Below are 25,611 nucleotides of genomic sequence, written 5' to 3'. Positions count from 1 at the left end.
GGACTGAGCAGGCTTGGGGGTGAGGTGCCTGCACCTGGGGACCATTTCTCCCACAGTGGCTGTGCCACTGCTCTGCCCTGACAAGCACTTGGCTGGGATAGCCACATGGCTTGGTACCAGCAAGGCCACTGTGAACCTAGGTACAGAGGAAAGTCTAGAGAGAAGTATCAGTTATAAAACCAGCTCACAGGTCACCAAACAGGACCTTGGTCCACACCAAAAAGACAAAGTCAAATGAGTTTATTCAGAAAAGGCCTCACTTGGCACCAGACTAAGAAAAGACCCCCTCCCCCAGACCCTTAAGGATCTATTCACAAACATGGGCTCAGAGGGCAGCGGGGGATGCAGTGAGGTAAGGAGGGTTCTGAAGGCCTCGGCCTTCCCTGAGGGCAGGGCCTCGGTCCTTCTGGTGGCCACTGCAGTGACCACCAGGGAGAGGCCAACACTGCTGGGCACCGAGGAGAGCCAGTCACAGGGCTCCAGGACCAGGTCCCCATGCAGCAGGCTGGGCAGGGCCAGCAAACTCACCCTAACTAAGGCTTGCTGGGTTTGGCAGAAGACCCTGGCTCTGCTGCCTCCCCAGACTCATCCACTGAGCTTTCTGTGACATCAGGGCTATGGTCTTCCAATGGGCTATCAGGGGCAACCTGCTCTGGCCCCACCTGGCTTTCTGAGTCCTCTACTCCATTGGGACTTTCCGGGTCCTCCTCTACTCCATTGGGACTTTCTACGTCCTCCTCTACTCCATTGGGACTTTCTGTGTCCTCCTCTACTCCATTGGGACTTTCTGTGTCCTCCTCTACTCCATTGGGACTTTCTGTGTCCTCCTCTACTCCACTGGGACTTTCTGTGTCCTCCTCTATTCCATTGGGACTTTCTGTGTCCTCCTCTACTCCATTGGGATTTTCTGGGTCCTCCTTTTGCCCATCCCCGCCCTTTTGGGCCTCAGGGCTCGCTGATGGGGCAGAGGACAGAGCAGGGGCTGACATCTGGGGGCTGTCATTGGCTGCCTCTGTGTCCCTGGTACCCTCCTCCACCTTCCTCCTCTTCCTCACTTCATCTGACACTCCAGCCCCTGGGGGTGGGGGGCAGGGCTGTTCAGCCTCCCCAGAATCCTGGCTGCATGGGCTGAGGGCACAGCCCTCCAGGTTCAGAGCAATCTTCTCCACCTCTGAGGTGCCCTCGGTGCCCAGCTCTCCTGGGGCCTGCTCCCGCTTGTTTCCCTCCAACTTCCTCTTCTTGCTTTCTTTGGCGCTCAGGGGCTCAGCCTCATCCTCCTGGTGCTCTACCAGGGACCCTGCATCCTGGTGCTCTGCACTCAGCAACTGGGGACCCTTGGCCACCACACTGTCCCCACGTGGGTCCTTCTCAGGCCCACAGATCTGACCCTGGGTGTCCTGGAGGGGGTCCCTGGGGGCCTCATCCCCTTCTACCTGCTCAGAGCCCCCCAGTGGCCGGGGCATGGCGTGGGGCGTGAACCTCCGCAGCTTGTCGTGGGGCCCCCAGACGAACTTGCTGCGGGGCTGGAAGTGCTCCCACGCGAAGTGCACAAGCTCCCGGCGCTGGTGCCGGGAGCGCACTGCAAACAGGAAGTAGTCCAGGGCGCTCTGACGCACACCGAGCAGCTCGCCCCGCACCAGGGTCTCCTCCAAGAAGAAGCGTGCCAGAGGCGCCTGGTAGTGGTCTAGGCCGAGCTCGCCCAGTGACTTCAGGATACGTGTGATGCGCAGGTTGTTGTGGCTGTGACTGTGGGAGGGAGGTCAGGTGAGCTGGGCCTGGGGGTGCACATTCAGCCAGCTCCGCCAAGAACTTCCAAGACCCTCCCATCCCCTGTGTCGCGGACCCCTGGACCTGTGGGTGGGAGTGTCCCGAGAGGAGCTGCCCCAGTCTGTGACCCGCCTTTGGGGAGGCGCTGGCTGGAGGAGATCAGAGGTAGGAACACAGCGGCAGCACGGGGTGCAGTCTGCAGACTGTTCCTGCTCTGTTCCCCATAGGACTGACTCCACCCAGGCAAGGAAGCAGTTTCCTCAACAGATTTGCAACCCTGGCAGGTGGTGCCACCCCTGCCCTGCAAGCCAGGAGAGGGTGCTCAAAGCCTGCATCCTGACTCAGAGACTTTTGACCTGCTTTGTATGTAGCACCAACCCCACCCCACCCCTTCTCCACTCCCCCACCTTCATCTGGAGGGGCAGAGGGGCTCCCTTAGATACTAGTATGTGGGCAGGAGGCCGGTCCTCACCAGTTCAGATTCCTGAAGCGCTGCTGGTAGTTCTGTGCTCGGCTCACCGCACCTGTGTCCTGGTCCTCCAGTCGGATCCCGTAGAAGCCTAGCATGAGCTCATAGGCCCGGACAAGTCGCTCTCTGACCTCCGTGGAGCTTTTGAACGCCTGGAAAACACCCCCAGGGAGCTCAAGCTGCCCTCCTTGGACCATTGTTCCTGGGAAGCCTCAGGGTGGCCACAGGACATGGGGTTACTGATACCTCCTTCAGGTCCTAACTCAACTTCTCAGAGTAAAATGACAAGAGACACGCAAACACATCTCCTGCTATCCTCTGAGCCTCTGCTTTACCAGAGCCAAAGTCACAGAGTGGTGGGAAGGCTGCCCCCTTTGTGTGCCTGCTTTACACATTCCTTGCTGCCCAAGCCCCTCCTGTTCCTTATTGCCACCACTCCATCTCCCAGGGCCTCCCTCTGACTCCTGGACAGGTGACAACAGCCCTGGAGAGTCAAATTTCCAGATGCCGCAGTACACCATGGCTGGGTGAGAACCACTTTGCAGGGAAGAGCATTAATGAGGAGGCTCTTTTGGCCCCTGTGCCTTCCGAGGCATACAGACACCTGCTGTCAGGTACAACTTTCTCTTTAGGCCTTTCCATTTCCCCAATCTGGCCCAATGGGAGCTCACCTCCACCTCCCTGAGTGTGAGGGGCTTGGCATGCCAGTTTACTCCTGGCTCCCGCAGAGGAAAGAGCCTGTGAGGAGGGAGAGGGAGAGGGAGGAAGACCTGTAGTGATCAGGGGCTGGCTCCCAGCCCTCAGACTCATGCTGGCTGGGTGGCCTCTGGGGCTTATGTCTTAACTCTAAGAGAAGCTGGTTGGTCTTCCATAATACACAAAGGAAAGGGGCAAGGGTGGCAGAGGAAGGCCCAGGACAGGTGAGTGTGGCTAACTGGAGCCCAGTCTGCACACTCAGTGGGTCAAGTGGCAGAAAGTCACTCACCTTTGCCTGCCACCCTTTGGGGGTGGGGGGGGGAGAAGAAGGGCAGGGTTTTCCCTCCCATACTTTCAAACTTCCTTCTCTCTCATCATTAGCACTCAGCATCATTTCTGTGCTGCACCCATGCCAGGAGGCTCACATGAGCTGTCCAGGGGGCTGTTCTTTAGCAAGGCACACTGCACTTACTGGGCAATGTCACTGCATCCGAGGTTGCCATGTGGCATCTTACCCAGGCCTGACTTGGAACCCCACCATGGCCCAAGTCAGGCATAGCCCAGCCCCAGTTGTACCTCCCAGCTGGCAGGCCCACACATCCTCCCCCACCAAGCAGGTGGGTGATATTTCCTGTCTTCCCGGGTTGTTTCAGCTCCCAACTGCAGAGGCTGCTAAAGAGCTAACACTGTGGGATGGGCCCAAGGCTTCCCTCAGTGGTCACCGCCTCTGCAGAGCCCATGGGGGTGCACACTGGCTTCCAAGAGAGACAGAGTGCTCAGTGCGCACCCTGAAGCAGGGGAAGGCAGCATATGGCCCGAGACTGCTGCCTGGGTGCCCTGCTCCTCCTCTCCTCCCCGGGACCCCCCCTACTCCAGCCACTCACCACTGGATGTAGGAGTGATTGTCCTCAAGAATGTCATAGTTATCCTTCCAGTGCTGAAGAATGTCTTCAATGAAACACCCTGGGAGCACCGTGGGGACAAGTCAGCTGTGGAGGCCACCTTGACAGGGCTCAGGGGACAGACTTTTGTCAAAGTGTCCCCAGTGCCCCTCTTCAATTCCTTTAGGACCTCTAGCGTTCTTAGGATTCAACAAAGCTGTCCATACTTCCTCTGATATAAAGCCACACTTTGTGTCCCAGATTCTTGTCTACAGTGTGGAAAACAGACCCTCACTGCTGACTAAGGGCAAACTAAAGGGGGAGCCCAGGAAGCCTCCCAGGAAAGAATTCGTAGTCCTAGACTCAGCCCTGCCTCTGCAGAAAGAGGGGTCTCCTTGTATCCCTGAAAACAGCCTTTTAATCATGGAACTCTGTTTTCAAATAGAACCTGCAGCAGAACCCAACCCTGGTACAAAGTCTAGAGCAGGTCAGGCCTGTGTCTGTGAAAGGCAGGCAGCAAATACCTTAGGCTGGGCCTGGGGCATGGCTCAAGTGGTAGAGTACCTGCCTAGCAAGTGTGAGGTTCTGAGTTAAAACCCCAGTACTACCAAAAAAACCCCAAAACCAAAAACCGAAACAAAAAAAACCCCACATGGGGTGGCAAGTGAGAAAGCAACCTGGCAAATGTATGAGTGTGAGTGAATGCCAATAATATATTACTTAATTTCATATAAGTTTTAGGTTACAAAACATTACTTTTTATTCAACCACTTAGAAACATAAAAGCCATCCTTTAGCCAGTGCCGGTGGCTCACGCCTGTAACCCTAGCTACTCAGGAGGCAGAGATCAGGAGACTTGCAGTTTGAAGCCAGCCTAGGTAAATAGTTTGCGAGACCCTATCTCGAAAAACCCTATGACAAAAAATTGGGCTGGTGGAGTGGCTCAAGGTGAAGGCCCTGAGTTCAAGCCCCAGTACTGCAAAAACAAAACAAAACAAAGCAAACAAACAAAAACCCAAACCATCCTTTGCTCGTTAGTTTGCAATGCTGCAGAACTGTGCAGTTGGGACAGAGACCCTGTGGTTAGAAAGGTCTCAAAGGCTTACTCTGGCCCAATTATCTTGGCCGCCACTAGGGGGCACTGTGGGGCCATCTGAAAGTCAAGGTCAGAATGTGGGGCACAGATCAAACCCCAGACAGGTGGCCTATCCAAGAACAGAGCTGCTGGTAGCTTGAGGGTAGGTACCATTTGGCTGGAAGCAGATCTCATTTTTGTAGAAACTTAGGTTGGCCATGTCACCATTGCAGTCTCCATCTACCAAATCCTGGAGAGCCAGAGAAAGGGAGTAGTCAGGGTCTCGTTGGAAACAGGCCGCCTCTTAGGGCCCCTCAGACTCACACATTCTGAGGGATGGGGGTGGGATGCATCTGCAAGCCTCTGCACCTACTGAGGCTGGTCCAAGACCTGGAAGCCTAGTGTGGCTCCTCTGCTGGCAAGAGCAGGCTCAGGGCTCAGCCTTGCTCTGTATCCTCAAGGGAGCCTGGCACTGTCTGAGTTTCATGGGTGTAGACGACAAGGGCTGAGGACGATCCCACCCCAAGGAGGCCGGTAGCACCAGGCGGGGGAGCCCTGGTATGGAGCGTGCACTGAACTGCACATCTGTGTCAGAAGGTGGGCACTGAGGCTCAGAGAAGCAGGACAACTAACTGCATCACACCATGACTGGGGAAGAGCAGACATCGGGAGCCACATCAGGACAAGGGGCACACCCCAGCACTGTGGTCCAAGATGGGTTTCCAGTAGAACAAGGACATTCTGTTTCAGAAGAGGGCTGACAGGAGGGTTCTGGGTCTCCAGGTGGGCTGCAGGTACTTACCGGGTAGTGGTGCCGGTACCTGCACATGTCCTGCATGGCTCGCCAGTTGCGGGACCCTGTCATCCTGGACTAGGAAAAGAAGAAACAGGATAAGACTCCTGTGGAGCCTCTCGGGTGAACCTCCACTCTGGTGAGGACCCCACAGTGGTCAATGAGCTGTCTTTAAGAAGGGTAAGTGTGCTGGGTGCTGGTGGCTCATTCCTGCAATCCTAGATACTCAGAAGGCAGAGATCAGGAGGATTGTGGTTTGAAACCAGCCTAGGGAAATAGTTTGTCAGACCCTATCTTGAAAATATCCATCACCAAAAAAGGGCTGGTGGAATTGCTCAAGGTGTAGGCCCTGAGTTCAAACCCTAGTACCAAACACTTGTATACACACACACACACCCACACACACATTTTTCATGGTTCTTGCTTCCAAACCCTCAGTTTTTTGAGGGGATTCCCAGCAGCCAGAGTTGAGGCCTACCATATTCCTGCCCTTCTCAGGAATCCAGGCTTCCACTTCAGGGTAGCCTAGCCAGGCCATCTGTGTCCTCCCATTAAGAGGAGGTTTGGACACCCTCTTAGTTCCAAGCCCCAGATTAGCTGGTTACTCTCACTCTGATCTCAGACCATTACTTCCCCCCAGGTCTCTAAATCCCACAGTACTTCCTCTTACACTGTGCACTAATGTGTAACCAGGCCACTTTCCTAAGGGCAGCCACTTTGCAACCTACAGTCCCAGGAGGGGACCCAGATACTTCTGGCCAGATCTGATGAATGAATGAATGAGGCCCTTTCCCTGCGCTCCTCATTGGCCAGATGTGATGGGGGCTGCCCCTCCAGCCCTGCCTGAGGCTGTCTTTTCAGCAAGACCAGGGGCTCCTTGATGCCCTCTTCCCCTTCATCCTCCTTCTCTGCAGGCCAAGTACCATGGGCTCCAGGGCAGGATCAGAGGAAACCCTGACAAGGGTGCCAGGGAACTCAGTCCTAACCTTATTCTATTTACGAGCAGAGAAGGGTGCACGGTTGGGACCAGTTGGGCAGGATGGCTGCTGGAAGATGGAGTCCTGGGTAAACAGCGCATACAGAAATAGCTTGTTCTGCCCAGAAAGCAACTGAGTCTTGGGACTGCAGGAGCACTAAATGAGGCAGGAGGTCAGCCCCACACCCCCAACTCTGAGCCTCTCCTTCCCTTATGCCTAAGGCGCTCTGACTACAGCTTGGGTCTAGCCTTTCCTCTGCCTGACTAGTGGACAGAAACTGAAACTCAGACGAGGCCAGCCCTATCCCCTGAGCTTCCACTTTTCCTGGCCAGTAGGGACTAGACACACAGCTCAGGGCAGGGCCAGCCTTGTGAGGCAAACCCAGACAAAGCAAAACAGTCTCTTCAGGATCACATGCAGAGCAGCTTTGGAGAGTCCAGGGGATCTGCAGGGGAGGAGGGGCTTGGGGTTCTGTGGAAGGACAGAAACTTTCCAGGCAGGAGGCAGAAAAGATCAAAGGTCACAGGCACATGTTAAGGAGTGTGGCCCAAGAACTTCAGTGAGCAAGGATCATCTCACATCAGAGCTCACCTGGTGGGCACAAGGAACCAGGGCAGAGCCTGCGCCCTCCCTGTGACCCTGCCCCTGCCCAAACTGACTCCCCCATTTCAAAGTCCTGCAGGTGTGCTGAGAGGCAGAGGGCAGCACTGAACTTCCAGGCAGGTCCAAGTGTTCCTCCAGATTCTCCAGCCACGCTCCCTGACAACTCCAGATCACCACGATCAACCAGAAACCAATGTTCTTAGTAATGGGGAGAAGCCATCCCAGGGACCTTAGTCCCCAGTTCCAGTCGCTCTACCACACTTGGAACCATAGGTGGAACCAGGACATCACAGCGCTGTACAGACTGGATGCCCGTGACTGCCGGCAACCAATCACTGCCAACAAAAGTAGCCCCTGGAAAGACAGGAGCAGGTGTCAGCAAATGCAACGAGGGCGCTGACTGACAGCTGGTGCCGGCTTCAAGCAGGTCACCCAGCAAGGCTCAGCCCCTGCCTCGCTCGGCGGGTGTGGCACTCAACACGGGGACCCCGTGGGGCCCCGGCGCCCGAGCCAGGGGGAGGGCTAGGTACCGGTGAAGAGGCTCCGTCCAGCCTCGCGCCCGGGGCGGGGGAGCCACCAAGAGGTGAGGGGCTGACGGAGGTGGCGGGGCCCAGAGGCGGAAGGGGTGGAGGTGGGATGGGACCGAGGTTAGTCAGGATGTGCCCAAGGCATCCCCGAGGAAACTGCCAGCCACGCACGGTCGCCGCCCTCAGGGACGCGGCTCTGACGTCACCCACACAGGACCCTGTTCCGGGCGGCGGCTCTGACGTCACCCACTCGGACCCCGGCCGGGCCTCGGCGCTGGGGGCGGCCTCAGGCCGGGCCTCGGGGGTCCGGGGGGTCCCGGGGGTCCGGGCGCTCGAGGCCGGGGGTCTTCCCTTCCGACGCGGCCCTTCCCGCTCCGCCCGGGCCGCACCTGGAGCGCGCCGGGCCGCGCCGCCCGCGTCCCCTCCGCGTCCGCGCCCCCGTCCTCGTCCTCCGCGTCGCCCGCGTCCCCCGCCAGGCCGTCCTCGCCGTCCTCCGCGTCCTCATCGTCCTCCCAGGTGGAGTCGCAGTCCGGATCGTCCATGCTCGGCGGCGGCGGGACCCGCTCGTGGCGGAAGCGAAAGTGAAAGAGGAGGAAGCGCGGGGGCGGGGCGGGGGCGGCTCCAGGCCCCGCCCGTGCGCCCCGCCCGCGGCCGCGCGCCCGAGGGTCCTCGCGGGACAACGGACCGCCCCGCCCCGCCCCGCGCCGCCCGGGATGCCCGGCCGGCCCTGCCGCCTGACCTCGGACGCCTTCCACACGCCCCGAGGACGCCCCCCGAGAAGGAGGGGATCCGTCTAGGACGGTGCCCCTCGGAATATCCCCACCCCCGACGCGGATGACCTCAGGGAGGGTGTCTCCCTAAAGGACAACCTGTGGAGGTTATCCACGGGGGATGTCTGTCCATTCCCCCCAGAGACCACCCTCCAGGCCCTACCCCGGCAGGTTTCACTTCCTTGCAGTACACCTGACCGCAGAGAAACCCCCTCCTGAAAATATGCCTTCCCCCCCCCCCCCGAGGATGCCATCCGTGGTAGTGGGGGATCTCCTTCCCCACTGCTAGCCCTAAGGCCTTTCTGAGTGCTGGTCTCTAATCCTTGTTGGCCTGTCAACCTTTAGTAACTCACAGGGACAATCTCTCCTGGCGGGAATCTATGTCTACATCACCTCACTTTTTAAAGGACGGTAGTGAATCCCTGAAGCTATTATGGAGCTCCAGACAGTTCTGCAAGTTGTCCTCTCACCATGGCTGGGGCAGGTTTCCAGGAGCATGCGAAGGAACAGTCCCAGGCCTCAGGAGGGGTGGACCACTGCAGACTGTGACCACCGTCCTGACCTTGTCACGTGATTTACAGCTGGGACCTGGTTATAATTCCAGGATAGGTGAGGAGACCCATTCTGAACTTGGTCCTGGGGACAGCTCTCAGGGTTTGGCTGACCTGGGAGCACTTGGGTGGGCAGGCTTCCTCTCCACTGCCGCAGAAAACAGAAGGACAAGCATGCAGTGTGCTGATGATACTGCTCACAGGGGACAGCGTCCACTGCTAGTGCTGCCAGCACAAGGGCTACAGAACCACATTGCCAGAGTTGCTTCAAGGCATGGCACAAGCTGTGTTTTGCAAATGCAGCCATACTGTGTCCCTTCAGTTGCTTTATGCACAGATGTGCAGAGCCCTTTCTAGGGAGCTTTGTGATGGGCGCCCCTTCCCTGAGCGTCCTCTGGGTTCAGTGGACCCAACTGGCTCTGTGTTCCTGGCGGCTTTGCTGCCCTTGTTGCAGTCATGCAGGAAAGGAGTCACCTGCACACGCAGGTGGGTGTTGCTCATGGTTGAGTCTTGCAGAAGCTTGAAATGGGCTCAGGTTAGAAATGTCTGAGCACTTCCTTCAGGCAAAACCAGTTGCAGTCATGTTATTTGGCCCAAGGGTGCCCTCCCTTGTTCTGCAACTTGCTACCATTCAGCATTTACTCTCTGCTTGGGGAGCAGCACAGCCCATTCTCCCTCCTTGGAAGCCCTGAGACCAGACTGGGAGTGGTGCAACCACACCTTCCTGAATGAGCCTTAACTGGACTCCCACCCCGTGGAGAAACTGTCTGTGATCTGCTGAGCAGGTGTCCTTATGGAACTGGGAGTCCTTGGCACAAAGCGTCTCCAGTCTCAGCATCAACAGCCACTTTTAAAACTTCAAGTGTGTGTTGTTGCAAAACCTGGTTCCTTTGCTCTGCAGTCAGCAGGGATTCTTGTCCTTGTGCCGGGCACTTTGGTCGCTTCACCAGGACATTACTGGTAGGGTGCATATTCACCCAGAGTTCCAGGTTCTGCCCTAGGCCTGGAAAGGGCATGTGCCCCACAGGAGTCCAGGTCATGTCGCCCTGGGGTCTTGCTTACATGCCAGCAGAGTATGACCTGGAGCTCCCACAGGGACAGTGAGAAGCTCATGTTAGCCGTAAGGGCTGAAGAACCCAGAGGGCTGCTCATCTGTTTAGCTCTGTGGGCCTCTTGTGGGGGAGGGCTGCCAGAACCGCAGGACGCTGGGGCTGTGGGGGTAGACTGGCTCCTAGAAGTGCAGTAAAATGTGAAAACACAGGAGCTGTGCCAACTCACTGACCAAGCTTTCCCTGCATGCTGAGTCCCTGAAGATGCTGTTTCAGATGGGATTTTAGAAGTGGGGCTGACTGAAGAGGGTGGGCCCCTTCAGGGTCACCATCTGCTCTCCATTTTCCCTCCTAGCTCTGGACTCGAGGCCAGGCTTCTGTCACAGATCATGACTCCAGCAGTGGGACTAGCCCAGAGTGCATCAAGCGAGGGCTGGCCTTAAGAGACCACAAAGCAGTGGAGAGACCACACCCTTCCCTCAGCCAGGGTGAGGGGAGGGCACCCAAGCTGGTTCCGCAAACTCAATGCAATGCCAAACTCACTTCCTCTCTGCCTCTTCCTCACGGCACTGCTCCCGGTCTGAGTATGTGGCGTGAGCAAGGTTGTGTGGGACCTCATCTCAGAGAGAGCAGGACTGTTTTCTACCCCACTCCACCAGGCAGGGTGTTACTGACAAGGTGTGGATCTGCCAACTCTACAGAAGGGCCCAAAGGGTCCCGCATGCAGCTGGTCTCCCCTGGGGCTGGGCAGGCCAGGAGACCAAGTGCCTTCCAGGTGAGCTCACTGGTGTCCACACAAGATGCTCTTCCTGTGCTGGGAATTTGGATCTGGTCTGTGCCCTGCCAGGGAATGATGGCTGGCAAAGATCACCCTGGGCCCTGACGCGGTGCCATCTCACAGCTGGGGAACCCTGCAGAGGGCGGGGTTCGGGCGGGTAGGGGGATGGTGTTCAGTCCCAAGGTAGGGTCAAGAAGTCAAGATGAGGGTGTGAAGTCTGCCAGGACAGAGCAAAGCATGTCTGCTCATCATCCTGAAGGACACAGACAGCCGCCTTGGTTGAATGCAGCTCAGCAGGCAGCAGGGAAGTGCTTGTCACCTTTAACAAAGTAACCAATCTGGACCTGTTACTGTTTGTTTGTACACTGTATCAAGTGATGTTAACACATCATCTAAGTGAGCTCTTCAGTTTTGAATCTTGGAAAACAAAACTTTCTTCTGCAGAAAAAAGCTTCCTTACTTGGTATGAGAACCACACAACTCCAGGTTGATTTCTGTGCTTTAATGTTCTGCAAATGAAAGCAAACTTCAACCAGCTCTGGGCCACCGCCTCGTCAGCCTGATGGCTGGGCTGTCCCTCCACCTTCTCATTTGGTCTTTTTTGCAAGTTACTAGAATTACAAAAATAACCACTACAAATTCTCTGTATCTGGCATATAAAAACTGAGCAAAAAATATCTCGGTGGTTGATATCTTAAAACAAAACAGCTCAGAAAAAATACAACACAGGGTTAACTTCTGCAGTACTTTTTCTCATATAAAACACTAGTAAAATATGTTTCTTAAAAATTAAATAATGAAATACCAACCATAATATATACATCATTACAGTACAAGTGAATGAGGCAAATATCCAGTTCTGCTTCCCAGGTCGGGAGGGAGGCCACCAGAGCTGTGGGGTGTGGCATGAGGTCCAAAGCCGCGCTCTCCTGATGTCAGCACAAAAGGCCGCCTTGGAGAGGGACAAGCAGATGCAAAGAGCGGGTGCCTAGGAGACTGGCTCCTTCTGACAGTGAGGACGGTGTTTTATTGCTTGCTGACTCTTGGTGTTCTGGCTCCATGCCTCTGGCTCCCCTCCATGCAGCATGGGCACAGGTGAGCCAGCCAGAAGAAGACAGAAGGTGGACTCAGGGCCTCACCATCTGCACGGGTCCATCCCATTAGGCCCCCTGATGTCTGACAACATGGCGGAAGCCCCCCCAGCCATCCCTGCTGGACAACCACATTCACTTGGGACTGAGGATAGGCAGCAGGGGCTTGCAGCATCAGAACATGCTGCCACCTGGGGCTGAGGTCTATGTTCGGCGCCGCTTGGCAGCACTGGGGCTGGAAGGGTTGCTGTTTGCGGTCAGGACTTTGTCTGTGACCCGGCTGCGCTTCCGCTTGTCCGCCCCTTCTTTGCACCCCAAGTCTGAGGAGTTCTTCTCTTTGTCTTTGCTGGATTTTTCTATTGCCTTCCCCAAGCTCCCTGAAGATGAAAAAACTGAGAAACAAAATAATTTGGCTGAAAACAGAACACAATCACTGCATCTCCCTGTTCAGTCAGAAAATGAGAGTCTAAACATGATCCTCTGAACCCAATAGGCTTCCTCCTCTACAAGGAGCCCTTAATCATGGGCCTGGTTCTGGTGAGGGCCTCCCAACTGAGAGAGCCTCAGGGTCCCAGGCTCCAGGCTTGGCCAATGTCAAGTGAGGGAAGGCTGAGCACTGAATTCCTGCACAGGGACACTATCTATCAGGACTCCACCTGCCTGAGGTGTGCTTTTAACTAAATTCTTGGTCCTGCGACACTACGACCCGTGACCACTGCCTGTGTGAGGGAGGCTTCTGGGGTGGGGACATGGATTGCTGTGCTCCACACTTACCATCATCAGCCCCGTTGTGGGGGTCCACATCTTCCTTCATCTCCTCTTTCATTTCCTCTTCAATGACCACTTTTCCTGTGGAGGAGACAGCTGACGTTCACTGGAAACCCACGGTGGTGGCCAGCGCTGGGGGACGGTCGGGCCAGGACTGCTTCTGACTCTCGCTGCCCACACAGGCCTCGGCGTCCATCACGAGATGGCATCCGTCACAAGACGGCATCCATCATGAAACTGCTCTTCAGCAAAATCCTCCCCCATCCTGCAGGTTCCCAAGACTTCCCACATGCAGGTGGAGCAGGGCCTACGCAGGACCCTTATACCTCCCTGGAGGCCCCTGACCTCCCCACCCTGGCCCAGGTCTGGCCTTTTCTATTCCCAAGGCTGACCTCAGCCGAGTCTCACCTTCTCGGACCTCCTGAATGATCTCTTCTGGAAGGACGAAGTTCCTCTCCGGATTTGGGAATGGAAGAATCTCAGACTCATGCTGACAGCAAACAGTATTTTGTATTTTTAAGAAACAAAGAAAATGTGATGTCAGCAAGTCACTAAAGATGTAAAGGAGCAGCCAGCCAGCAGAGACTGTTGGAGCTGTGACTGGGTGGGCTTGGTGTGAAGACCCTCCTTTCTCCTGCTTGCAGGAGAACGTCATGGCTGGGTTCTCGAGATAGGCCAGGGGAGCCATGCTAGTGCCAGACCCGCAAGGATCCAGAGGGAAGAGCCAGGCTGGCACAACTGAGAGGCCCTGAGGACACATGGCCCCTGCTGGCACCCGCCTGCTCCACTTATTACCGTGTTTTCCCCCAGATGGTGCTTCCCCAAGGGGCATCACCAGTGACAGCCCCAGGCAAGGCTCCAAGTACCTCCAAATCCCACCCACCCTGGTTACTTAGTTACCTGCCCACCCTCAGACAGCAAGAACTTTCAGCTCCATGCAGATGGGGACTCCATCTGCCTGGCTCCCTCAGAGGCCGCCACTTAGGGTGCCTTGGATAAGGTCTTTCCACCTAGAGCACTTCTGGGGCTCCTGACAGACTGACAATGGCCAGGGGCCTGGGCCTCTGCACCCTCCACTTGTCCCTGTGGCAGATGCTCCTCCTAGGGACCTCAGCTTCTACTTGTCTCCCTGGAGACTTCTGCTGACTGCCCAGTCTAAAGTAGTGTCCTTGAAAAAAGTGGCCGGCTACTATCAGTAGTTTGTGCTTTCTGCAATACTACTTAAGCTCTCTGGTTTAAAGACTTGTCCTGATGAGGAGGCCCACCTGCTGCTCTGCCCAGCAGACCCTGGTGGTGAGAGGAACCCTCTCCTGCAGTTGGGTCTGACCTTGGGAAAACAGAGTGGGGCTTGTTTGCCTGCTGCTCCCCAACACTGGGTGGGCAGGGGTCCAGCTCACCAGTGCCTGCATGTCATACATAGTGCTCAGATGGTCCCAGATGACCTTGGATGGGACCTGTCGTCCAATATTCTGGCTGAACTTGTCCCGGATGCAAATCATATGGAAGTGTCGATTCACTCCTGTGAGGAGGGGGGCAGGTGTGTTCAAACTAGGGCTGGGAGTGTGACAGGGAGCAGAATGTCAAAGGAAGCTGGGGTGCCTCATTGGCATGGGGCAAGGGTGTGTGGGTAGGGAGCCAAAAGGGCAGGCAGGGCAGGGGTGTCCTGGGAGTGGGTCTCAGGGCAGGGAGGACAGGAGTGTACCGGAAGGGGTGGGGGTCGCGGGGTGGCGAGGACAGGGGTGTCCCGGAAGGGGTGGGGGTCGCGGGGCGGGGAGGACAGGGGTGTCCCGGGAAGGGGTGGGGGTCGCGGGGCGGGGAGGACAGGGGTGTCCCGGGAAGGGGTGGGGGTCGCGGGGCGGGGAGGACAGGGGTGTCCCGGGAAGGGATGGGGGTCGCGGGGCGGGGAGGACAGGGGTGTCCCGGGAAGGGGTGGGGGTCGCGGGGCGGGGAGGACAGGGGTGTCCCGGGAAGGGGTGGGGGTCGCGGGGCGGGGAGGACAGGGGTGTCCCGGGAAGGGATGGGGGTCGCGGGGCGGGGAGGACAGGGGTGTCCCGGGAAGGGGTGGGGGTCGCGGGGCGGGGAGGACAGGGGTGTCCCGGGAAGGGATGGGGGTCGCGGGGCGGGAGGACAGGGGTGTCCCGGGAAGGGATGGGGGTCGCGGGGCGGGAGGACAGGGGTGTCCCCGGAGGCCCCGCCCTGCCCCGCCCAACGGTTGGTGCGCCCCGCCCCCACGCGGGTCCGCGGCCGCCGGCGCTCACCGACGGGCTTGTGGCCCAGCATGGCGTGGAAGAGGCACACCTCCACCTCGGGGCTCCACACCACCGTCTCCTCCGCCGGGCTCGTGGCCGCCTCTCCCGGACCCTTGTCGCCCGGGGCGCCCCCGCCGCCCACCTCGGCCTCCCCCATGGCCGCCGGCGAGCGACAAGCGCCCGGCGCGAGCAGGCGCGGCCCCGTTTCCGCGCAGGCGCACTCGCGGACGGCGGGCGCGCGCTCGGCGGCTGGGCGCGGGCTTACGCGCCGCTTGTGCGCAGGCGCAGCAGGGCCGGCTTCCGGCGCGCATCGCGGCGCCCTCTGAGTAAAGGCCCAGTAAGAGACAGACTGCATTGAGATGAAGAAAAATCACGCCTGCAATTCCTGCAATCTCAGCCACTCTGCAGGCAGACATCTGGAGGACTGTTGTTCTAGGCCAACCTGGGCGAAGAGTTAGGGAGACCCCATATGAAAAACAAACCAGTGGTGGTGGTGCATGTCTGTTATCCCAGCTACTTGGGAGGCAGAATAGGAGGATCTTGGTTAGAGACTGGCCCAGGAAAAACAAAATTAATTTTTGAAAAGGCTGGGCGTGTGGTTTAAGTGATAGAACACCTGCCTGGCAAGCAAAAGGCCCTAACTGTCCTGACTGCCAAGGCCTGTCCACAGCCCTGTGACCATCTCAGGTTGAAACCCCACTGAACTGCATACTTCAAACACTGTAATTTACAGCTCAGTGAAGCTCAAAATAAAACCCAGACAACACTGCAGGGCAGTTCTGACCAGCTGTGATTGCACTGACCTGGGCACTGGACGGAGGGATTCGGGCACTGATGGTTGAGTTGAGTGCTTCTGGCCCTTGCCAGTCTTGACAGCCTGAGGCTGCCCATCCCCTGCTCCTCTTGGGCGACTGGACAGGCAGGACTTCCTGCGGGTGTTATCTGCTGGTCTGACTGCAGGGTGGGGTGGGTGGGGCGTGGCTAGCCTGGGCACAATGGCCTCCAAATGCAGGTCTCTCAGGTGGAGGACCAAGCCACCAGGGTGTCCTCTGGCAGGAGACCCGCTCAGAATCAGTAGGTGCAGGCTCCATGTCAGGCTTCCAGGTCTCTTTCCTGGCTCTTCCACCTCCCTGCAGTGAGACCACAGCATCCCATTGCCCTGTGGTATTGACGAGGGCTGTCTGCAGGGTGCACCTGGCCTGGGTGCCTTCCCCGCACCCAAGTCCTGGCTTGCACCAGCCTCTCCCAGGCTTCCGACTTAACGAGGAAGAGCCTAAGCAGTAAGTGCTACTCCTTGGTGGGCCCAGAGGCTCGGAGTGATCAGCCGTCTGGGGCAGGGCCTCAGCTACCCCATGTGTGCATGGCGAAGCAAGTGAGGTCAGTCCCCACAATGCCTCCACTATGCTGAGGGGGAGGTGTGGCCCAGTGAGTCTTTATAAGGGGCCCAGGGTCACCAGCTGGTGAGTGGAGCTGTGACATGGCTGGGGGTTCTGACCCTGCTCCCCCTCCCCCAACACACACACCTGAGGCACCTGTCCTCCTGCCTTTACCTGGCCAGCTCATGGGTCTTACCTCAGCTGAGAGCTGCAAGGCTGGAGACACAGTACAGCCTGGGGCTGTCACACACAAAAGCTCAGGAGATGGTGGCCAGCGCCATTATTCATTTCCTGGTGGTTCCCTGGACACCTTGGAACCTGTTCCTGACTGGGTAAAGCTCTGTGCTCACCTGTACCCATCCCTACCAGGTAAGAGTCTCCTTCACCTTGGAGAGTCATCTTCCACAGGAAGCATCCCCCACCCGGCCCTGAAACTCTGTCCTGCTGTGGTCCTGTCTGCTCTGTGTGGCCTACAGGTAACCACATCCCTTCAGCTGCTACCTTCAGCTGGCCCCTGTCATTATAGACAGGTCCTGGAATGTGTGCCTGGCAATCAGAATCCATGCAGTCAGCTAGGCTGGATAATTTGGGCAAAAGGGAACCCCCTCCACTTTACTTGGAAGCCATGGCCGCTCTGTGTGAACCAGACTTGGTGGTATGTGCTTCAGACAGGTGTCAGGAAGGGGCTGAGTGCTCAATCAGCGATCAGCGATCAGCGATCAGCGATCAGCAGCTAGGACTCTGGCTGCTGCTCCGTCACAGCTGGAGGCAGAGCCGGGTGCCAGCAGAATTGGCAATCTGAGCCCCTCTGGGAGGCTGAGCTCTTGGGCATTGTAAGTCTCTGTGACTCTTCAGACAATGGGCTGTAGAGTGACACCTGACCATCCATTGTGCTTGTGATCCCATCCTGGGTGCCAGGGGCAACCACTGAGTCCTTACAAGGAGCAGCTTCAAGATAAAATGGGGGAGAAGATGGGGGCCACACTGTTCCTGGCAGTTCCTTCCCACTCTGGTCATGTATTACCTAGGGATGAGAACAAGGCTGGTTAGACAGGAGGCACTGGGATTGTTCATTAGCACCCACTGTGTGCCTGGCCCAGCCCAGGGCAGGACTTTGGAGAGGTTTTGAGGTGCAGGAGAATCTTACCTGAGTGAGCACAGGCTGGTCTCTGGACCCAGGTGTGGCTCCACACCACAGGGCACCCCCGCCCTGGGCACCTCAAAGGCCTGGATGCTGATGGATGCTGGCTAAGACCAGATGGCAGTCTCTGGACGTTGGGAGCTGACTAGACCTTGGGGGCTCCTGGAGAACCCTGAGTGGGGGGGAAAGATGTTGCATTTCCTTTCTTCTTGATGGGGGCACTCGGGGCTGACAGAGCCTACAGAGGGCAAACGGAGCACAAAATGACCATGAGAGTCTGTGCTGAGGGACATTGCCTGGTGACCTCAGTGTCCTGCCTGTGTGAAATGAGAGAGGGGCGGGCAGGAGCACCCTGTGGGGGGAGGAATGGCACCCTCAAAGCCAAAAGTCACCATCAGGTGTGTGGTGGGGAGGGGCAGTGTGCACACTGGTGGGGTGAGGTGGGATGAGAAGCGGGACGATTTGAGAAGGAATCGCTCTGTCAACAGCCCCTCTCTGCCATCTCCTTCTGCAGCTGCTGTGTGAGCTAAGAGTGGGGATGGCAGCCTAGGTCGGTTTTACTCAGTACCCTGTTGTACAAGGTGGTTTTTGAACCACATGAATGAGTTGCCTCCTCAGAAAATTAATTGAAAACGATCTAAGGGTGATGTATTATTTACAAACAAAAAAATAAGGCTGTCCATATGAGAAAAAAATTCCATGAAGAATAAGACAGACATGGGGCAAGAAGGTTTAGGGGTGCTGAACCCCAGCTTGGGCTGTGCCCAAATCTAAACACACTCAGCTTGTCCCCATGGGGCCATCTGTCTGATTACACCCAGAGAGCTGAGCTGTGCACAGGACCATGTGCTAGGCCTCACCCTCCAGTCCGCTACTTGGAGGCAGGTGCCATGGTCACACCTGTTTTGAAAGAAGGGATTGGAGGCACATAGGGGAAGAAAACTGCCCTGTTTATGGTTAAGGACAGAGCCAGAATTGACCCCAGAAACCTGGCCCTCACTGTCCTGACTGCCAAGGCCTGTTCACAGCCCTGTGACCATCTCTCTCACCCAGGCCTCCCAGGCATTTTGTGGAGCTCTCTGCATGCTTGTCATTCAAATGAGAGGTATCCACATCTGCCCTCCTTTGGCTCCAGGGGGCCAGGGCTGGATCTCACCCTGCAGCCCTGTCCCCACCTCCTAAGCGAGGACCAGCTCACAACTGGTGGAGAGTGACCAGGTACTGATGGCTGACTAACCAGTTTTTCCCTCTCCTGGGTGGGGGAGTGAATGGTGCTTCCTCTCTGACTCGTGTCGCCCAAATCTTTGAAAGATGACCACGGTCTCTTCAATATCTTGATCCCAGGAACAGGGGCTCAGGCCCCTCCCAGGTGGAACCCCCTGGACCCCAGAGAGCCTCTCCCATATTCAGTGAATGCACAAGCCCTTCCAGTTTGTCTATCAGTCTTATGTCGGTTTGGCTAGTGTGAATTATCCCTCAGATCAGCTCTGGATTCCACCAGGTAGAGTTTTTTGTTCTAGAGAGCCACTGTTATCTCTGGATGGTGGGATCCACTGCTAACTAGAAAGGTCTGCCCCCCCCCCCAGTGACATCGTGGTGATATCTTGTGACAGGTCCAGTGGAAGAGTATTTAGGAGGCTTTGGCCAAACACACCCTTTGTGTCACATGTCCTTGGTCACACTGTCCTCCCCTCTCAGACTGAGTCTCTGGGACAGAAGTGGACCATAGCGTGACTGATCCTGCCCTGTAGGCTGCTCCCGCTGCCACCCTCTGGGGCTCACACCAGAGGTCTGGGAAGCAGGAGGAGGAACTTTGACTCCGTTTGTTCTGCGGTGGGCTCCATTCACTATGTCTACTAGCTTGGCCACCATCCATCCCTGTAGACCTCGCCTGGACAGCTATGCTGTACTCTTCCCCAGGTTGAGGGGCCTCGAAGGTGAGGATCCCAGAGCTAAGCAGCCACCAGCTGGGGTGGGGACTTCCCATCCAGCACCCCTAAGTCCCACCTCTTCCTACTCTGTTCCAGTCTTTCCTGGCTCACAGGAATGCATCAGGCGGGAGAGACCATTGCTTAATTACCAAGTCTTAACCTCCTACCCCTGTGCTTTCTTCTTGTTTGGGGAAAATTAATGGAATTAAGGTTCCGATCTAATTGTTTTCTTCTACCCACCCCCAAAGCCTATGATCTTTTTAAAATTAAAAATTGGGTTTCCAGGTCACATGCCTGTGATCCTAGCTATGCAGAAGGCTTAGTTGGGAGAATCACACAGTCAGTCCCAGGCCAGCCTCCACAAAAATCAAGATTCTACCTGAAAAATAACTAAAGCAAAAAGGGCTGGATGCGTGGCTCAAGGGGTAGAGTGTCCTCCTAACAAGCACAGGGCCCTGAGTTTAAACTCCAGTGCCACCAAGAAAAACAAAACAAAAAAAGCTGGGCTTCAGGAAACCACAATGACCAAAGGCAAGGAGTGTCCCCAGTCTAGTGACCAAGGCTGGCAGCCAACACATCTCGCCTGTAGAGGGTGCTGCTAACTAACCATTTGGACTGGAAACAAGGCAGGCAGACTCCAAAAGAAGGATGGAGGTGCAGGGACCTGTCCCCTCCCATCCCCCAGGGTGTCCTCAGCATCTTGAAAAGAAGACCTAACTCTTCTGAGGAGGCCCCTGAGAACGGCCATGGTTTCCAGAAGGCAGAGTATTTCCCTCTGGGTACCTGACAGCCTCCAGGACCGGCCTGGGACACGCTGCCCCATTGGGACAGGCTGTGCTGCTGTTCACTGTCTTTACAGTCCTGTTAGGAGACGAGTCTCCTTTGTGTCTGCTGCCTGTGCCTGGGGTGTAGGGAGCCCTTGGTCACAGCCTTTTGTCATCAAGAAGCAGGCACCACTGGAAGGACCTTTGTCCAGGGAGCCAGAGGTGACTCTGAGAGCAAGTGGTTTTACTCACATCCTGACCTGCCCAGCTGAGACCTAGTGGCAGGTCACTGTGGTACACTCAGGGACAGTGGTTGCATCGTACCTTACAGCATTGTGTCACCTGCTTCTCACAGAAAACCTTACAGTAGTTTCTTGATCAACCTGTGGGAGGTGAGGAAGCTAAGGTGCAGGAATGCTGGGTAACTGGTGTACCAGGTAGGGGAGCCAAGCTTTGTACCCTGCCCCTGTGACCTCAAAGTACGAGCTTCTCCTCTCTCTGAAAGCAGAGAGTCCATGGACAACCCCAATGGTCCCTGTGCAGATTGACAAACCCCTTCCCTTGACCCAAGGAAGCCCTGGCTGGACAGAGGGGTATCAGGTCACTGAGGGTGGTGGAAAACAGGGGGAGGGAGGTTGATGTCTGGGGGGGGGGGTCCCTGGAGTGTCCCTGTGGTGGACACTCATAGTGCCCTCTATGAGGCCACACTGACAACATGCAGAGGGGCTTCTTGGAACCTCTTGATCTCAGAGGCTGCTGTTTACCAACACCTGCTTTGAAGACTCCTTTCCGTCATGACTCAGAGCCAAATCCAGCAACGCCTCTGCCCTGCAGGGAAGCCTCCTTATGTTTTTTAAGATTGAGACTGTTACGCAGTCGTCTGATGGATCCCTTAGAGCCCCAGACAATAATGACTTAAAAAGCTCTGCAGGACGGTGAGAGGACCGGCACAAACACCGCAGATCTGTGCCTGGGTTACTAAGCATTTCAGTCTCAACTCAGAACCAAGATGACTAAGAAGGGCTGAAGGTATTTTAAAAAGCCTTCTGGTCTGTCTGGTGCATGACAGAAGGGAAGGGTTCTTTAGGTCACTGTGGGGAATGGCCAATGTTCCCTTTGAAAAGGAGCTATTCTCTTTATAGGCATGAAAAGTCGCTCTGAAATAAAGGTTCCTTCTGTCCCAGCCCTGCCCCTAGGGTGGCCCTGCAGCATCATTGCTTTGCTGTGACTTCTGTCAGGGCTAGGAGCTGACTGGGTGGGTGCAAACTGCAGCTCGAGGAGGAACAAAGCGACAGAGCCCAGGAAATGTCATCCAGGCTCCTGTGTGTCCAGCGGCATTGTGGTCAAAGAGTTGACATTTTAGAACCTGAAGATAACAAGAAAGGCGTAAGAGCTTCCAAGGGGAGCCAAGTTACCATCGGTCCTGAAAGGCCTTGGGGCCAGCATGAAATCTGGCCAGACCAGAGGCCCTGGTCTCATCCACATCTTTGAGTGCATGGACAACGATGCTGGTGAGGGCTCAGGGGTCACTGCACACGCAGCACCTGGGCCAGTCACCTGACAAGGAGACCATGTAGGACACAGGGACTCAGAAAGTGTGAAAGCCAAAAGGAAGAAGTCAGTGCTTGGAATCTATGTCTGTGGAAACATGGGGCGTGGTTCCTCAGAAAACAGTATTTACACCATGGTAACATTGAAGTGTGGTTTATTAGTACACCAGGTTAGAACTCCTCCCAGAGGACAAAAAGGGAAGTTTGGGAGGTGTAGTCAAACAGATGGGAGATGGCCTGTCTTGACAATAATGAAGGATCAGGTGGGAGGAAAGCAAGGAAGAGAGGAGGCACACCGTCCCCGGGTCGGGGGCAGGGAGTGGCCCAGACCTGCAGCAGAATGTCACATCCTAGAAGCGGGTTGCTGGAGGTGGTCTCAGAAGACCCTGAAAGAGAAGAGCTTAGGTCTTTGAGTCTCAGAACAAAGCATTAGATAGATAGATTAAAAGCAGTAGTAGTTTTACTGCAAGGAAAGCACCACAAGGAAAGAGTGGTGGCCTCTGGTCAGATGCCACAGAAGTCCTGATCTTTGTTCAAAGGGCAATTTATAAATTGTAAGGGCAAACAGCAGGGAAACTCTGGGCTATCTTTGAGGGGCTGGAGTGATTGACAGGTGTGACTGACAAGGTCTTTCATATGACATGCGGCATTCTGTGCATGAACTTATGCTGCCCCCCAGGTTTTAATAGTGTGCAGAAATGTGACCAATGTTCACAAGGCCCTGAGTAGAGGGCTTCCCCTAAGAGGGTCAGATTGAGGACAGATTCCCTTTCACCAGGCATGAGCTGACCAAGACATTCCCCTGTCTTCCTGAGAAGCTACAAGTGCAGAGGAATTTACAATTGACCAGGAAAGTACAGCTGCAATCCTGACCGGACAATGTCCATTGGAGGGGATGTCTAGATGCTGGGCAGGAGCATGGAGTGGCCTTTTGCAGAGGATCGTCGAGTCCCATGGCATTTTTTTCTTTCACCGTTACCAGCCTGCTGCAACCCACGAAGGTGCTCACAGCAGGAAGTACACTGACACCGCGTGTAAGGAAAGCCAGGGAGTGGAAGGCGCGTCAGAAAGGGGCATAAGTGCCCAGATCGGTCATCTTCCAGATGACCACATGAATAACAACGAAACAAAACAGCAAAAAAAGCCTTCCCGCTCTTAATTAGCTTTCTGACTGCTTGTGCCATCAACACTTTCACGACAATTTTCTGCTCCTCAGTAAGGAAAGCAGGCTGGACCCTGTCATGGACACATTTAGTAAACATGGAACCACCACAGGCTCTGCCGACATGTTTCTTTTTTCTTTTTTTTCTTTTAGACAAACTTATCATAAGGTGTCACAACATGGACCCCTCGATGTCAGCCTGGGCACACACCACAGGCAGATGCCAACCTTCTTGGCCTAAAGGTAACCAATTGTCTCACCAGGGTTCAGGATAGCCTAGTTCTGTTAGAGGCTGTATTGTAGGAAAACCTATGTTGGTATCTCAAACGCTGCCCCCAGAAGAGGCACGGGGAAGCTCTTGGTATGAGCCTGGTGGCTTCTATAGCTTTGAAATGACACCAACTGAAGACTTAAAAAATGTAAAGCTTAGGAAGGAAAGAAGATATTCTAGGAAAGCCTACCACAGCAGGGTTGCTGGTTTTCTTTTTAAATAATCGAGCATCTGTGTAATGTCACACACCGCTGACTCCGAGTCCTGGCTTTCTCTCACTCCAGAGCTGGCATTTCTGACAAAGCCAATTCCTCAAACTGCTTCTTATATTAAATCATTTCATTTCACCTCAAGTCCTAAGAGTAGTAGGTGGAGGTGGGAAGAACAGGGGGAAATGGGAAGGGCTGGCTCCCCCTTGTCCCACACCAAGGCATCACACTAGGTCTTCCTTGAGCACTGGGGTCTCTCCAGGGCTGTATGGACACGACTGGACCTTGTGTAAAGGGGGATGAGGCCTTTGGGTAGAGGCTGCTCCAGGGTCCAGGATGCTGGTCCAGAGTCAGGTTGCTGCTTCCACAGGTTCAGCATTTGTTGGATAAAACACAGGTGTTTCTTTTCAATGACCCTAACAGGGAAGGCTTTGACCCTCTGTTCTCGTGAACAATGGCTGTGAGTGACAGTAGGCTACTGTCCACCACTGACTGGAGGGGATATCACCACCTGTCTCCTGGCTGTATGGAATCTGGGGTGGTGAGCAGCAGAACAGGCCCTGGGCTGGATTCAGGAGCTGGGAACAATTGGAGGGTGCCAAGACTTGTGGATCTGATGGGAATTAGGGTCCTTGGCAGGAACCCTGGGGGTCCAGGGTAGACCATGTCTCTTCTGTGCTGGAATCTGTTGCTGTGGCCCTTATGTACACCTGTCCCTCCATAAGGGGGCCACCAACCCAGCAAGGAGGAAAGGAGTCCTCAAGTCAAGCTGAGGGCTGCCAGGAAGAGGAAAGGGCCACTGGCCACTGAACTGTGTCAAACACCACCATGGGGCATATGGACATGGGTCTGGATAGCAAATGCCAGGACAAAAGCTGAGGAGTCACTGGTGGACGGTAGCCTTGCCTGTGCCAGGGTTCCTGACCTGGCCCTGACAATCTCTGTTCAGAGACCGTGTCTCTCCCTGTCTCTCTGGGGATCCTATCTGAGACCCCTCTGCTTGCCTTCTTTCCTTCCTTCTTTCCTTTCTTCCAGCAGTCCTGGGGTTTGCACTTGGGTCCTCATGCTTGCTGGCGATTCTTTACACTTAAGTTTACACTTAAGTCAGACCCCGGCCCCTGCCACCTCTTTCATGATTGCTGCTGCTCTTCCTCTTTTTCTCTTTTCAGAATTTAGTCTTTCCTGTGCTATCCAACTCTTCTCATCCACAGAGTCAACATGGTAGACTCTTTCACTCCATCCTCTTCCCCTACCCTCTTTGTGCTGTTTTCCTCTGGTTTGGGTCAGAAGTACTGCCTTTCTAGAGGAAGGTTTTCTTCCTCTTCTATTTCCTGTAAGACTTTGTAGAGTTGGACTTTCTCTCCTTTGAATGGTACAATTCTCCAGTGAAACCATCTGGATTAGAGATTTCCTTTTCAGGAATTAATTATGTTTCCTGATAGTTACACAGCTCTTCAAATGATTTGTCTCTAGTTCGTGCTTTTTAAGGAATGGATCCATTTCATCTAAGTTATCAAACGTGTATGTGACTATTTTCATTGTTGACTTTTTGATGCCTTTAGAGTCTGTGGTGATATCTTCTCTTTCACTCCTAGTACTACTAATTAGTAATTAGTATTATAGTCTCTAAAATCTACAATCTAAGAGATATTTGCAATTATTTTCTTTGTTAATCTTGCTAGAGTATAGCTCTCAGCCCTGAAGGCCTGGGCCCTCCAGTCACTGTACATTGGTTTCCCTGGGCCCCTCACTCGGCCAGTTGGAAGGAACAGTGTGGGCCCGGGGCAGACACTCTGCCATTCACTGGGCTAAGTGCCCTGTTTATCTCCCTGAGGTCTGTGTGGCCAGGGCATGGTGGCAGCTTCTGCATAGGGGACAGGGGGACAGACCCTAGCCCTGGGACAGAGGCAAGTGCTGGCTCAGAGCGAGTAGCCTCTTGTCCTTAATCTGTCCAGTCTTGTCTAGCCTCATAAGCCTCCCTCCCTGCTTCATCATGGACAGAGTGGCTTAGAACCACAGGTTTCTCAGTCTGAGGAGTGGATGGCTGGGGCTGGAAGCCATCCTGGGCCACCTGGACACCTGGCAGGACAGAAGGACCCCACAGACCTATCAGCTCCACAGTGACATGTATTATTCGCATGTCTGTTGTGAACTGAAGCAAAC

General features: G+C 55.4%; 2 protein-coding genes across 5 annotated transcripts; both read right to left on the bottom strand.

The window, feature by feature from the left end:
* Positions 1-225: 225 nt before the first annotated feature.
* Positions 226-8,382, bottom strand: Ogfr (opioid growth factor receptor). 4 transcript variants are annotated; one of them, XM_020173762.2, is made up of 7 exons: positions 8,178-8,382; positions 5,691-5,759; positions 5,060-5,138; positions 3,817-3,895; positions 2,908-2,974; positions 2,240-2,388; positions 226-1,746 (listed from the first exon to the last, which is right to left on the bottom strand). In XM_020173762.2, the coding sequence occupies exons 1-7, from the start codon at positions 8,328-8,330 to the stop codon at positions 534-536; spliced, it is 1,809 nt and encodes a 602-aa protein (XP_020029351.2). In that variant the 5' UTR covers positions 8,331-8,382; the 3' UTR covers positions 226-533. The 4 variants fall into 4 exon arrangements, with proteins under 4 accessions (XP_020029351.2, XP_073931189.1, XP_073931190.1 ...); XM_074075088.1 differs by having other exon boundaries at positions 5,691-5,754; XM_074075089.1 differs by lacking the exon at positions 8,178-8,382 and adding an exon at positions 6,668-8,094 and having other exon boundaries at positions 5,691-5,754.
* Positions 8,383-11,423: 3,041 nt separating this feature from the next.
* Positions 11,424-15,248, bottom strand: Mrgbp (MRG domain binding protein). Its single transcript, XM_020173725.2, has 5 exons — positions 15,054-15,248; positions 14,193-14,314; positions 13,204-13,285; positions 12,802-12,876; positions 11,424-12,419 (listed from the first exon to the last, which is right to left on the bottom strand). The coding sequence occupies exons 1-5, from the start codon at positions 15,199-15,201 to the stop codon at positions 12,232-12,234; spliced, it is 615 nt and encodes a 204-aa protein (XP_020029314.1). The 5' UTR covers positions 15,202-15,248; the 3' UTR covers positions 11,424-12,231.
* Positions 15,249-25,611: the final 10,363 nt, after the last annotated feature.

This window comes from Castor canadensis, chromosome 5, assembly GCF_047511655.1.
Source record: "Castor canadensis chromosome 5, mCasCan1.hap1v2, whole genome shotgun sequence".
NCBI classification, from domain to species: domain Eukaryota; kingdom Metazoa; phylum Chordata; class Mammalia; order Rodentia; family Castoridae; genus Castor; species Castor canadensis.
Note: the sequence above shows the minus strand (reverse complement) of the source record. Positions and strands in the feature narration are given on the sequence as shown.